Below are 12,590 nucleotides of genomic sequence, written 5' to 3' on the forward strand. Positions count from 1 at the left end.
ACTCCCCCCGGTATGCACACGGAGTGCACATTGGTTTTCTTCCTCTCTCTTGTTCATGCTAGTTGAACTAATGTTTTGCGAAAGAAGGAAGATGGAAGAAGTGAACCCACTTACTGATGCAAGATCCTGTAGAGGATTGTGCGGATTCGTAATAAATTATAGTGACAAAGTGAAGTACCCAGAAAGGCGGGAGGAAATGGGATGAAAGTTCAGAGAAGAGAGGGTATTCGATGCTATTTCAGTCATTACAAAATCGAGTAAAATTAACAAAGAACTTCGCAGTATGAGTCCACTTGCCGATATGACGCTGCACACACTGATCTCGATCCATGCTCTGATTTGGTTGGAGAGGGCCTCAAACTCATTGTAACTGGTCCTCTATATTCTGGACACTAGCATTGCGACGAAGTTCACGACCGAGCGGGTCCCACACATGTTATATCGGGGGCAGATATGTGGAATTTGATGGCCACGGGAGTGTCTCAAAATCACGCAGACAGGTCATGGAAACAAGTGAAATGTGCCGATGAGGGAGAGGTGTCACCTTTCCAGTGTTTCGGAAAAGCACAACGGTGTTAATTCTCCCGTCATGGTTGGGGAAGTCATCGGGTATTACTTCAGGTCATGGAAATGTGATTCCACTACCGTACTTCAGGGACATCCAGCGGCCTCGTGCATTACCCCTGAAGCTACAGTATTGTGGTACTAGTTTCAGTGTTCGTCCACATAAATCAGGTGTCTCAATTGAGCCGTCTGCATGACGTTGAGGTACTCCCATGGCCAGCATGATCCCCAGATCCGCACCTGATAGAGCATGTGTGTGACCATTTTGTGCGTCAACTCCATCCCAGTGCCCCAGTGTCCTGGCTATTAAGAGCCAAATGTTGAGAGCCAAATACTGAGAGCCAAATACTGAGAGCCAAATATTGAGAGCCATGTATTGAGAGCCATATATTGAGAGGCATATATTGAGAGGCATATATTGAGAGGCATATATTGAGAGGCATATATTGAGAGCCATATATTGAGAGCCATATATTGAGAGCCATATATTGAGAGCCATATATTGAGAGCCATATATTGAGAGCCATATATTGAGAGCCATATATTGAGAGCCATATATTGAGAGCCATATATTAAGAGCCATTTACAACTCTTGTGGGCCGTCTTGCCTCAGGAGAAGATACAAAAGCTTTTTGACATCTTTCCCAACCGAATCGGTGTATGCATTCGTGCCAGAGGCGATACTACGCTATACTGATAACTGGGCACTAGAGTTGTGCTCTATCGAAATTGCTGCTCAGTAGTAGTATTGGTTCAGTACATAAATGAAGTCGTAAATGGTAGTATTACCCTAGTATTGGTAACATTGGTAGGGAAAAACATGAATGAATGTGTGAAACAGAAACTGGGAACCGACCTTTCTCCTTGATTGTTTGTTTTGCACAAAATTAAAACCGCACATCATTCAGCATTTTCCATTATGTATTTTATATCCTTACAGAATATATACTGCGTCTTATAAGCAATAAAATATGGTCGATTGCGTAACTTCTGCGCTTTTATGCAACCATTTTACATGCTCAAACTATTGCTTTTATTTTTTACTCAGTAAAACATTCATCATGATGAAAGGCAAGAGTTCCCTATTATTGCTGATAAATGCGAAGGTTTTTATGAATAACAGAAACATGTGTTATATAAGTTCGAGGAAGTACTGAAGCGATGTTTGATAGATTTTTGTTTTGCAATTTTTTTCATTTTACCTTTTTGTTAAAGAAATTGCGTTTTCTCGCTCTGTAAGATAAGGCTGAATTGTTTTCTCTAGTTTTATTACAACATCCCTCTGTTTCACGTTACAAATCAACAAATTTCGAATAAAATCTGAATTACACGTTAACAATTTCAATTTCGCTATTAACACTGTTTATTTTAAGTAACAGAGAAGAGTATAAGTATGTAGAACAAAAGTATTCAGTACGTTACATTGCCATATATATGTCCTCTTCCAATTTCTGGACGGTTTACTGCTTCCGGTTTTTAGGGGAACCTAGTAAGATACTGATCGCATACATCCAGAAAGTAATCGTTTTGAGGTAAGGCTCGATAGTTATTCAACACATCCAATGTGCAGGTAACGTGGGTATGACTTTAACTGACCAAAGCTGCTATATTTTTTTTTTTTTTAAATTTGTGGTAAGATCTTATGGGACAAACTGCTTAGGCCATCGGTCCCTAAGCTTACACACTACTTAATCTAACGTAAACTGACTTACTCTATGGACAACACACCCACCCACCCCGAGGGACAACTCGAACCTCTGACGGGGGCAACCGCGCGGACCGTGACAAGACGCCTGAGACCGCGCGGCTACCCCGCGCGGCTGGAAGCTGCTAGAAAATCTACTGTAATCTACGTTTACTTATGATAGTTTTACAACTGTAGTGGGCACATACTGTCAAGTTCCTTGTTAATCTGACTGCTTTCTGTAATCACCGAAATAACACCAGATGCCTTCTCATAGCATGGAGTGTCATTTCGTTTTCCATTCGCTTTCTCACTGCTTTAGTTTTTTATGAATGGGAAAGCATAGCTCAGAGAGGTCCTGGCAGCGCACCAGTGACATGATAAGGACACCAATCATCACGGTACTGTTCATTGTAGTAATATCTTGTGTACAGTCCCTTTAATAGATTCATTGAATTTCCCTATAATCCACCCCAGCAAATTTAAATCTTTCTTTCGCATTACCTAGTCGAATCGGCTTTGTGTCAATACTTTCTTTCTCTGAGAAGGTATTTTTGTGGCATCGCAGATTTATTTCCCAGAAGTCAGACGCGGTAAGGATGTTTGTTAGCAAAATAGAAATAAAAGTGAGGCAGCGAATACTCACTGACGATGTCGTGGCCATAGAAGTTCCTGGCGTCCTTGCAGAGCGCCGTCAGGGCCAGGCAGTAGCGAGCCAGCGTGCGAGGAGACACAGGGGCCTCGTGGTGCCTGCAACACGACGTCACATCACGACTGCCATACCCCTCTGTACACTGTATCTGACGACGAGGTGTCCGGGCTGCTAATTGTTCAGAACAATCGTCTTCATATGCAATATGACCAAAAAGTTTAGATTTCACATTCACAGGAAGCAAAGCGAGTATAGCTCGTCAGACAAATTACTACAGTTGGCAGCAGTGGGGACTTATTGCCCGACACGCAAAGCGCTGGAAGGATCTGGATGTACCTCTGCAACAACTCACTATCGTTTTTCACTGTAGAAGTTAAAACTTTCTATTATATACAAGGAATACTGCGAAGTAATACATCTACATCTACATCTACATCCACATGACTACTCTGCAATTCACATTTAAGTGCTTGGCAGAGGTTTCATCGAACCACAACCATACTATCTCTCTACCATTCCACTCCCGAACAGCGCGCGGGAAAAACTAACACCTAGACCTTTCTGTTCGAGCTCTGATTTCTCTTATTTTATTTTGATGATCATTCCTACCTATGTAGGTTGGGCTCAACAAAATATTTTCGCATTCGGAAGAGAAAGTTGGTGACTCAAATTTCGTAAATAGATCTCGCCGCGACGAAAAACGTCTTTGCTGTAATGACTTCCATCCCAATTCGCGTATCATATCTGCCACACTCTCTCCCCTGTTACGTCATAATACAAAACGAGCTGCCCTTTTTTGCACCCTTTCGATGTCCTCCGTCAATCCCACCTGGTAAGGATCCCACACCGCGCAGCAATATTCTAACAGAGGACGAACGAGTGTAGTGTAAGCTGTCTCTTTAGTAGACTTGTTGCATCTTCTAAGTGTCCTGCCAATGAAACGCAACCTTTGCCTCGCCTTCCCCACAATATTATCTATGTGGTCTTTCCAACTGAAGTTGTTCGTAATTTTAACACCCAGGTACTTAGTTGAATTGACAGCCTTGAGAATTGTACTATTTATCGAGTAATCGAATTCCAACGGATTTCTTTTGGAACTCGTGTGGATCACCTCACACTTTTCGTTGTTTAGTGACAACTGCCATCTGCCACACCATACAGCAATCTTTTCTAAATCGCTTTGCAGCTGATACTGATCTTCGGATGACCTTACTAGGCGGTAAATTACAGCATCATCTGCGAACAACCTAAGAGAACTGCTCAGATTGTCACCCAGGTCATTTATATAGATCAGGAACAGCAGAGGTGCCAGGACGCTTCCCTGGGGAACACCTGATATCACTTCAGTTTTACTCGATGATTTGCCGTCTATTACTACGAACTGCGACCTTCCTGACAGGAAATCACGAATCCAGTCGCACAACTGAGACGATACCCCATAGGCCCGCAGCTTGATTAGAAGTCGCTTGTGAGGAACGGTGTCAAAAGCTTTCCGGAAATCTAGAAATACGGAATCAACTTGAGATCCCCTGTCGATAGCGGCCATTACTTCGTGCGAATAAAGAGCTAGCTGCGTTGCACAAGAACGATGTTTTCTGAAACCATGCTGATTACGTATCAATAGATCGTTCCCTTCGAGGTGATTCATAATGTTTGAATACAGTATATGCTACAAAACCCTACTGCAAACCGACGTCAATGATATAGGTCTGTAGTTAGATGGATTACTCCTACTACCCTTCTTAATCACTGGTGCGACCTGCGCAATTTTCCAATCTGTAGGTACAGATCCATCGGTGAGCGAGCGGTTGTATATGAGTGCTAAGTAGGGAGCTTCAAGGATTCGACGAAAGTATGGAAACACTGAGAGAACTCATTTTTAAATATAAGAGGATCATTCAGTAACTGAGAATTCTTCCAGGTTGTATGGCCGTGGTCCATAAAACTCTTCAATCCGTGACGTTTCATCCAAGGCTACATCTTCGGAGATGCACCTGGTTTTGCTGTGTCTTGCTGACTGACAAGTCGGACGTAGAAGAGCGGCCTAAATACCGTGGAAAGTGGGCGTGGCCTGGATTTCACGTGATAGCAGAGATAAACCTTGTCGAATATAAATTTTTTTAACTATCGATCATAGTACGTCAAAGATAAATACTTCTCATCAAATCTGTAGCGCTACAGTCCATTTATCACTGAGTTTCATGGCTTCTTCTTTTTGTTAAAATTATCCCCATGCTTATATATTTCGATGGCTTCCCTATATAGCCGTGGATAACAGTTCGCCAAAGTACATGAAACTTCAGTTTCCGAAAATTTCACTACGTGATCACCTGATTGTAGAGCATGTTCCGCCACGGCTGATTTGTCTGTTTTCCCTATTCGGCAAAGACTTTTATGTTCCTTCAACCGTGCATTCACGCTTATCTTCGTAGTTCCAATGTAGACCTTGCCACACGTACATGGAATCTTATATACACCACAGAGGGGGACGTTTACCCTTAACGGAACGAAGTGCTTGTCCTATTTTCTTAGTTGGTCTGAAAATCGGTCGAACGTCATGTTTCCTTAGAATCTTGCCGATTTGTTCCGTTACTTTTTTGATGAAGGGTAGAGAAACCGTGTTCTTCCATCGCTGTCTCCTATCGTCAGGGATTGAAGAGATCCATCGACCACGGCTATACAACCCGGAAGAATTCTCAGCAGCTGAAACATCCGGTCGTGAAAGCCTTCACAGTATGATCATTCAGTAAGTAATGCAACACTTTTTTGCTCGGCCAGTTTCGCTTAAGAGTGTGGAATTTATTTGCGACATCGTGAAATATTCCCGCTTCAGTCTTTATAGTTTAATGAAGTTTCGATAGGTGGCGGCTATATATATAGTTCTTTAAAGTCAGTACCGCCATTAGACTGTTGTTTATTTACAGTGTTACATTTACACTTATATAATTATGATTTCGGCTTCAAAGTCTTTTAAGTGTAATACATTGCCTAAAATGGCACACTCACGTATCTTAGGCAATGTATAACACTTGAAACACTTGAGAATAGCACTTTGAAGCCGAAATCATGATTGTGTAAGTGCAAATGTAGCACAACAGTCTAATGGCGGTACTGATTTTATAGAAATATGTTATGACTGTGGCTCCGCATCATGAAAAAATTATTAAATGGCTATATGTAGCCTTCAAGTGGTGTCTGTAACATAGAGGTGTTACTAATTTTCTTTTAGCGGAAAACCAGAACATCTCAGATATTCATATGCGCTTGCTGAATATCTACGGAGACCTGGCACTGAACAAAAGCACGGCGAGTCGTTGGGGGAGGCATCTGTAATCTCATGAAGGTCACGTAAATCTCTCCGATATCCCGCGTGCCGGCCGGGCGCACACAGTTGTGCAATGTTGGAACGCGCGGGCACTCCCATTCGAGGTGTTCGTTGCCACATAAATGCAAACGAACTACTTCTTTTCTATGACAACGCAAGGCCTCACACAAGTCTGCGCATCGAGAGGATCTCATAAAATTTCATTGTACTGTTCTTCCTCATCCACCCGACAGCCCGGATCTCGCAGCTCAATGAAAAATGTTCTGTACGTGTATGATGAGGAGGTAATTGATGCAGCTGAACATTGGCTCCGACGGACCAAAAGAGTTGTATCATGCCGGCATAAAGACACTCCCAGTAAAGTGGCGTATCACTATTCCATTGAACAGCGATTATGTCGAAAATAGGATTTTGTAGCCAAAAGAATGAGAAATAGTATGGTTTATTGGAATCCTGAATAACACCAACCTACTTTCAGAAGAAAAATGTATGGCGTTATTTACTGAACACATCCCTCGTAAATGCAGATGCTAGGCAAGCCTGGAGTTTGCGGTATTGTAAGAGGGCGTGCTGAAAAGCAATGCTTTCGAATTTTTTGTTTAAATAAAAAATACATTTATTTACATTCTACATCTTCATTCTTCATTTCTAGGTATGCGCAGGGCTCAACCGCTAGAGGGCTTCGAATTGTAGCGTGTAACATGGCGGTGTGTAACGTAACTATCTCGGCGCGCGAGAAACAGCGTGCTGTAATAGAGTTTTCGAATTCGTAGAGTTCACGCAAATATAAAGTCTGCGTCATCTGCAACAATCCGACACCTTGGAGTCAACTGTCATCTGTCATCCTCCGTGCCGTACAGTCTTAGCGCCCCCCATCCTGTTCTGTGTGTTTCCAAACTTAAAGAACACCTTATTTTTAAGACTTTAAATAATATTTCTCTGATTTACGTAAATATTGTATTTCACATTATTTTATAGCTGATCATTGCCTCTTATGATCTGTTATGCTGACATGTGTTAATAAATGTATTAATTAAATGTTTATTCATGCTTGATGTATTTTTGGTTTTCTTTGGAACGTGTGTGAACTGAAATGTTTGTGTGCCAGCCCTAGTAGTATCAGGATTCGTATTGTGTTTTATTGCATTTATTTCGAGACAGAATCTCTAACTCATGTCATAGTTTCAAACTTCAACTGGAAATTGTTCAAATTTCAAATACTAAATCCTTACTGCTCACTTTCTTTCATTAATTTGCCTTGTGAGTGGAGGTAAGCTCCTAAGGGAACAAACTGGTGAGGTCATCGGTCCCTAGGGTTTTTTTTTTTTTTTTTTTTTTTTTTTGGTCATCAGTCTACTGACTGGTTTGATGCGGCCCGCCACGAATTCCTTTCCTGTGCTAACTTCTTCATCTCAGAGTAGCACTTGCAACCCACGTCCTCAATTATTTGCTTGACGTATTCCAATCTCTGTCTTCCTCTACAGTTTTTGCCCACTACAGCTCCCTCTAGTACCATGGAAGTCATTCCCTCATGTCTTAGCAGATGTCCTATCATCCTGTCTCTTCTCCTTATCAGTGTTTTCCACATATTCCTTTCCTCTCCGATTCTACGTAGAACCTCCTCATTCCTTACCTTATCAGTCCACCTAATTTTCAACATTTGTCTATAGCACCACATCTCAAATGCTTCGTTTCTCTTCTGTTCCGGTTTTCCCACAGTCCATATTTCGCTACCATACAATGCTGTACTCCAGACGTACATCCTCAGAAATTTCTTCCTCAAATTAAGGCCGGTATTTGATATTAGTAGACTTCTCTTGGCCAGAAATGCCTTTTTTGCCATAGCGAGTCTGCTTTTGATGTCCTCCTTGCTCCGTCCGTCATTGGTTATTTTACTGCCTAGGTAGCAGAATTCCTTAACTTCATTGACTTCGTGACCATCGATCCTGATGTTAAGTTTCTCGCTGTTCTCATTTCTACTACTTCTCATTACCTTCGTCTTTCTCCGATTTACTCTCAAACCATACTGTGTACTCATTAGACTGTTCATTCCGTTCAGCAGATAATTTAATTCTTCTTCACTTTCACTCAGGATAGCAATGTCATCAGCGAATCGTATCATTGATATCCTTTCACCTTGTATTCTAATTCCACTCCTGAACCCTAGGCTTACACATTACTTAATATAGCTTAAACTAACTTACGCAAAAGACAACATACACAAACCCATGCCCGAGGGAGGACTCGAACCTCCGACGTAGGGTATCGTGGTGAGGCGCCCGAGACCACGCGGCTACCCCGCGCGGCTAATTTCACTTGTGAAATTTCAGTGCTAAAAGTAATTCTCAAGAAGTGTTTGCTGAAATAAATTTGTATTTTCAGGATGAGGTGTTAGGCTTTTTGTGACCTGGCAACTTACCAAACCCAGCTTCTCGCTTGCTAACGTATTTCAAACACGAAATAGAAAAATATTCTTTAAACGGCACAGTGACGTAATTGAGTAACATGACAGATAAATCTAATTTTTATTATAAATGCCCGGGATACATTTCATGCTACTTTAGAAGTATTTTTGATCGGTATACATTCTCACTGGCATATAAGTGTGTGCAATAGCATACCAGGAGAATGGTAGGTGAACTGTCCTCCCAGCAGCCATCCTCCTCCCCCCCTCCCCCCCAAAAAAACAAAAGCGGTCTTCGGAAAACAAACTCGTCCCCTACTCCGTTACAGAGACACGTATCAATTCAGTGTCAGTTGCTTGAAGAAAGCCAGAGCGTGAGCATATAATGGACACTGACCATCAGTAAGTGTTCGCCGTGAAAGCCTAAAATTAAATTAGGATAATCTAAGAGTCCATTTTGATCACTTAGTATTGTATAAACGTGTTATCGTGAACTCTTAATGATTTCATGCCGTTCATTGGGAAAATTGCTACTTCTCAGGCTAAAAATGATATTTGCTTAACATCGAAGTGCACAAAAAGTTTATACAATTAAAAGAGCGATCAACAAGAAGTATTACATTAACTACTGCAATTATGATCGTGGACTATTTTACTGAATTTTTCATCACTGACAAAATTCTATAGCCCTTCGCCGCTGTTCTCTTTGCAACTGAAAATAGCGGGTGGCTCTGCGATCTAGAAGGTTCCAGAGTAGCGTTGTACTTCCCATGCTCAGTACCTTGTGTTAACGGCCAAAAACCACTAAAAATATGAATACAGAAAGTTGTTGCATGTGCCTGAACATTACCTGTTTGATCATATATACAAATCTCATACCCACCCTCTCAGTTAAGAATAGTTAGGTACCTATAGTAAAGTGGTAGCATAAATGTGTTAAAAAACTGTTTTTACTTACCTGTTGTAAGGTAGTAGCACTGGTATATTAGAATTTTTTTTATTAGTGCTGAGCTTTATTTTGTAAGAAATCGTGCTTACTTTCCTCCATACTGCCCCTTACCAGATATGTGGTGTGAGTTTCATCAGATCCAGATATCGAGTGAATAGCTGTAAGAAGAAGAAGAAATCTCTTGATACGAGCCATCCAGTCTGCAATTGTCGGCAAGTAAGTCGTAGATAAGACGACTTGTTCTGTAAGCAACAGCTGTATTGAATCCCCATAATACGTAACAATTGTTTTGTAGTTTTTAGTTACAGATGATTGCGGTTGCGATCTGTCTCCTCATTAAGATGAGTGAATTCCGTATGCGGCGAAAAAGTTGGGACCGGCGGAGTCATAATCACGGTGTGTCGAATGAACTTATCTACGCTCTTGCCTTCCTCCCCTCTCCCCACCCCCTTCCCCTATAATCAGGATCGTTAGGACAGCCGTTGCTATGGAGACGGCGTGCTTGTGATTTAAGGAGGGGGTAGTGGGCCACGTTTGCGTGCCTCGAGACGTACAGAGCCCACGGAGATAAGGCTCCTGCGTGACAGCCTAGTGGAGGAAGATATATGTGGCGGATCTAAGCCTGGGCCCGCATTACGAGGAGAACATTTCACTGGACGGAATCCACGAGGGTAACAGATAAATGGTGGGATTTTGTAGTTTGTGGGAAAACTGCCTCTCCGTCTGAAGAGGTCCTTCATCTAGAAGCTACGACTTAAGCCCAATCACTTAAGTAAAAAAAAAAAGGGGGAAAATAAAGATTTTTTTTTTTTTATAGTTCGCTGGGTGATCTCAAGGAGGTGTCCAATTGCCTGACTGGAAATAGCTTTCTTCCAAATAAGTTTCCTTCCTCTGCACAAGCTGGCCGCGATGGCCGAGCGGTTCTAGGCGTTTCAGTCCAGAACCGCGCGACTGCTACGATCGCAGGTTCGAATCCTGCCTCAGGCATGGATGTGTGTGTTGTCCTTAGGTTAGTTAGGTTTAAGTAGCTCTAAGGGACTGATGACCTCAGATGCTAAGTCCCATAGTGCTCAGAGCCATTCGCACAAAATGAGCCCTTTCCAAGAAGTGTTTTCGTGATGTCTTAAAAATGTATCTGAAGAGTTTACGTGAGTATAATGGATGCGTTTAAAGCGTAGTGTTAAGTTTGTGTTGTATGTTACTCCTGCTCGTGATGATGGTAGAAGGGAGAGGATGAAACCCGGTGCGAGCACATAGCCTGTTCCTCTCGAATAGCACCAAGGGGGCCGCCGACTGCAACCATCAACAGTCTCGCATGCCCTCACTTCAGGATCCACTGCGTATAATTTTGGAATTTAATCCAAGACTTTGGCGCCAAGTTTGGTGATCAAGAATTTCAAAAAATGTTCAAATGTGTGTGAATTCCTAAGCGACCAAACGGCTGAGATCATCGGTCCCTAGACTTACACACTATTTAAACTAACTTATGCTAAGAACAACACACACACCCATGCCCGAGGGAGGACTCGAACCTCCAGCGAGAGGGGCCGCGCAATCAGTGACATGGCACCTCTAACCGCGCCACGAGTCCTGTCCCGATTACCAAACAAATACTAGTTGTGAAATTTTGTGCCACTGACAAGGTTCGAACCGTCTACCTCTGAGTCGAGCACACCCGCAAAGGCGTGCCTCAGTGATCTCGGCTACACAGATGAGTTACAGTCAAGTACAGTGACAACGTAACATCATATCCAATGCGTTACCGTGCAGGGAATGTAACAATGCGTTTGTGGACTGTTATTTCAGTCAATCATTATAGGCAAATATCGTTTATCATTACTAAATTGAATGAACTGTCGTTAGAGATTCTGATCAAAGCAATATTTGTACCTTCTCGTACCAAGAACCAAACTAAAAACCTCAGCTTGATATTGTACAGCCAAAAGCCAGGTTACTTTGGATAACAGCTACATTCAGTGCTCTGTACAATAAGTATGAGAGTAAATGGTAGCAAAGAGTTGTAGTTGGGGTCGTGTAGATCTCAGGTGGATTTGAGAATGTGAAAAGAGATACTTGCTCTGAATTGTAACGACAAGGAAAGGTGTCACTCACTGTTATGTCAGATGACAGATCCTGGAATTAGTCCAAAGTACAAAGGGGAAACTATAATGTATAGGAATGGACAAAACGGTAAAAATGCGATCTTTTGGTTATTACTACTCCTGAGTGTTAGCAACAGTACTTCAGGTCACTATATTATGCGTGCTGTACAAAAGTACGAGAGTTGTGCAGAAAGTAAGTTCCGATCGGTCGCTAAATGGAAACCACAGTGAAAATCAGAAACGTTTTATTTGCAAGAGTTAGCTACACTTCCCAGATGCTTCTCTACATAGTCGCCGCTCCGACATTTGTCGGAGCGTTATACCAAATTTCCAACACCATCGTCATAGAAGGCAGCCGCCAGTGCTTGCCCATAATTCTCTACGCTGGTCTATAGCGCGTAGCCTGCGCCCAAGTGTTATCTTCGTATCCAGCGTTTCATGAGAACAGAGACGATACTCAGGACGAGCCAATTAAGGCTGTGTTGTGGATGATCGAACATTTCCCATCGAAAGGGCTGCAGGAGCGTCTTCACTGACCCTGCAGAATGCGGCTGAGAATTGCCATGAACAAGGAAGTGCGTGGTAGTTGTGTCAGGTGGGCTGCATTCATTAAGGCGAAGCCTCTCAGCGGGCCGTCCTACTTGGCGGGAGACATCGTTGTTCTAGGCTCCTTTACTCGCTCACAGTGCGCTCGCAACTGAAAAGAGCGCCTTTTGCGCGCGCGCGTGTGTGTGTATGTGCGCGTGCGCGCTTGCGTGCGTGCATGTGTGTGTGTATGTGTGTGTGTGTGTGTGTGTGTGTGTGTCTATTGTTGACGAAGGCCTTAACGGCCGAAAGCTATAATTGTGAGTGTCTTTTTGTTGTACCTATTTGAGACTCAGCTATATGGTGAGTGGCAACTTTCCTTCTC

At 42.6% G+C, this 12,590-nt stretch overlaps 1 protein-coding gene across 1 annotated transcript in view; it reads right to left on the bottom strand.

The window, feature by feature from the left end:
- LOC124712249 (uncharacterized protein CG3556-like) overlaps positions 1–12,590 on the bottom strand; it is a 614,255-nt gene that overhangs the window by 98,431 nt on the left and 503,234 nt on the right. The window contains exon 6 of the mRNA XM_047242544.1: positions 2,895–2,998. Within this exon, the coding sequence (XP_047098500.1) occupies positions 2,895–2,998 (104 nt within the window). The remainder of the gene's footprint in view (positions 1–2,894; positions 2,999–12,590) is intronic.

Source organism: Schistocerca piceifrons, chromosome 8 (genome assembly GCF_021461385.2).
Source record: "Schistocerca piceifrons isolate TAMUIC-IGC-003096 chromosome 8, iqSchPice1.1, whole genome shotgun sequence".
NCBI lineage: Eukaryota > Metazoa > Arthropoda > Insecta > Orthoptera > Acrididae > Schistocerca > Schistocerca piceifrons.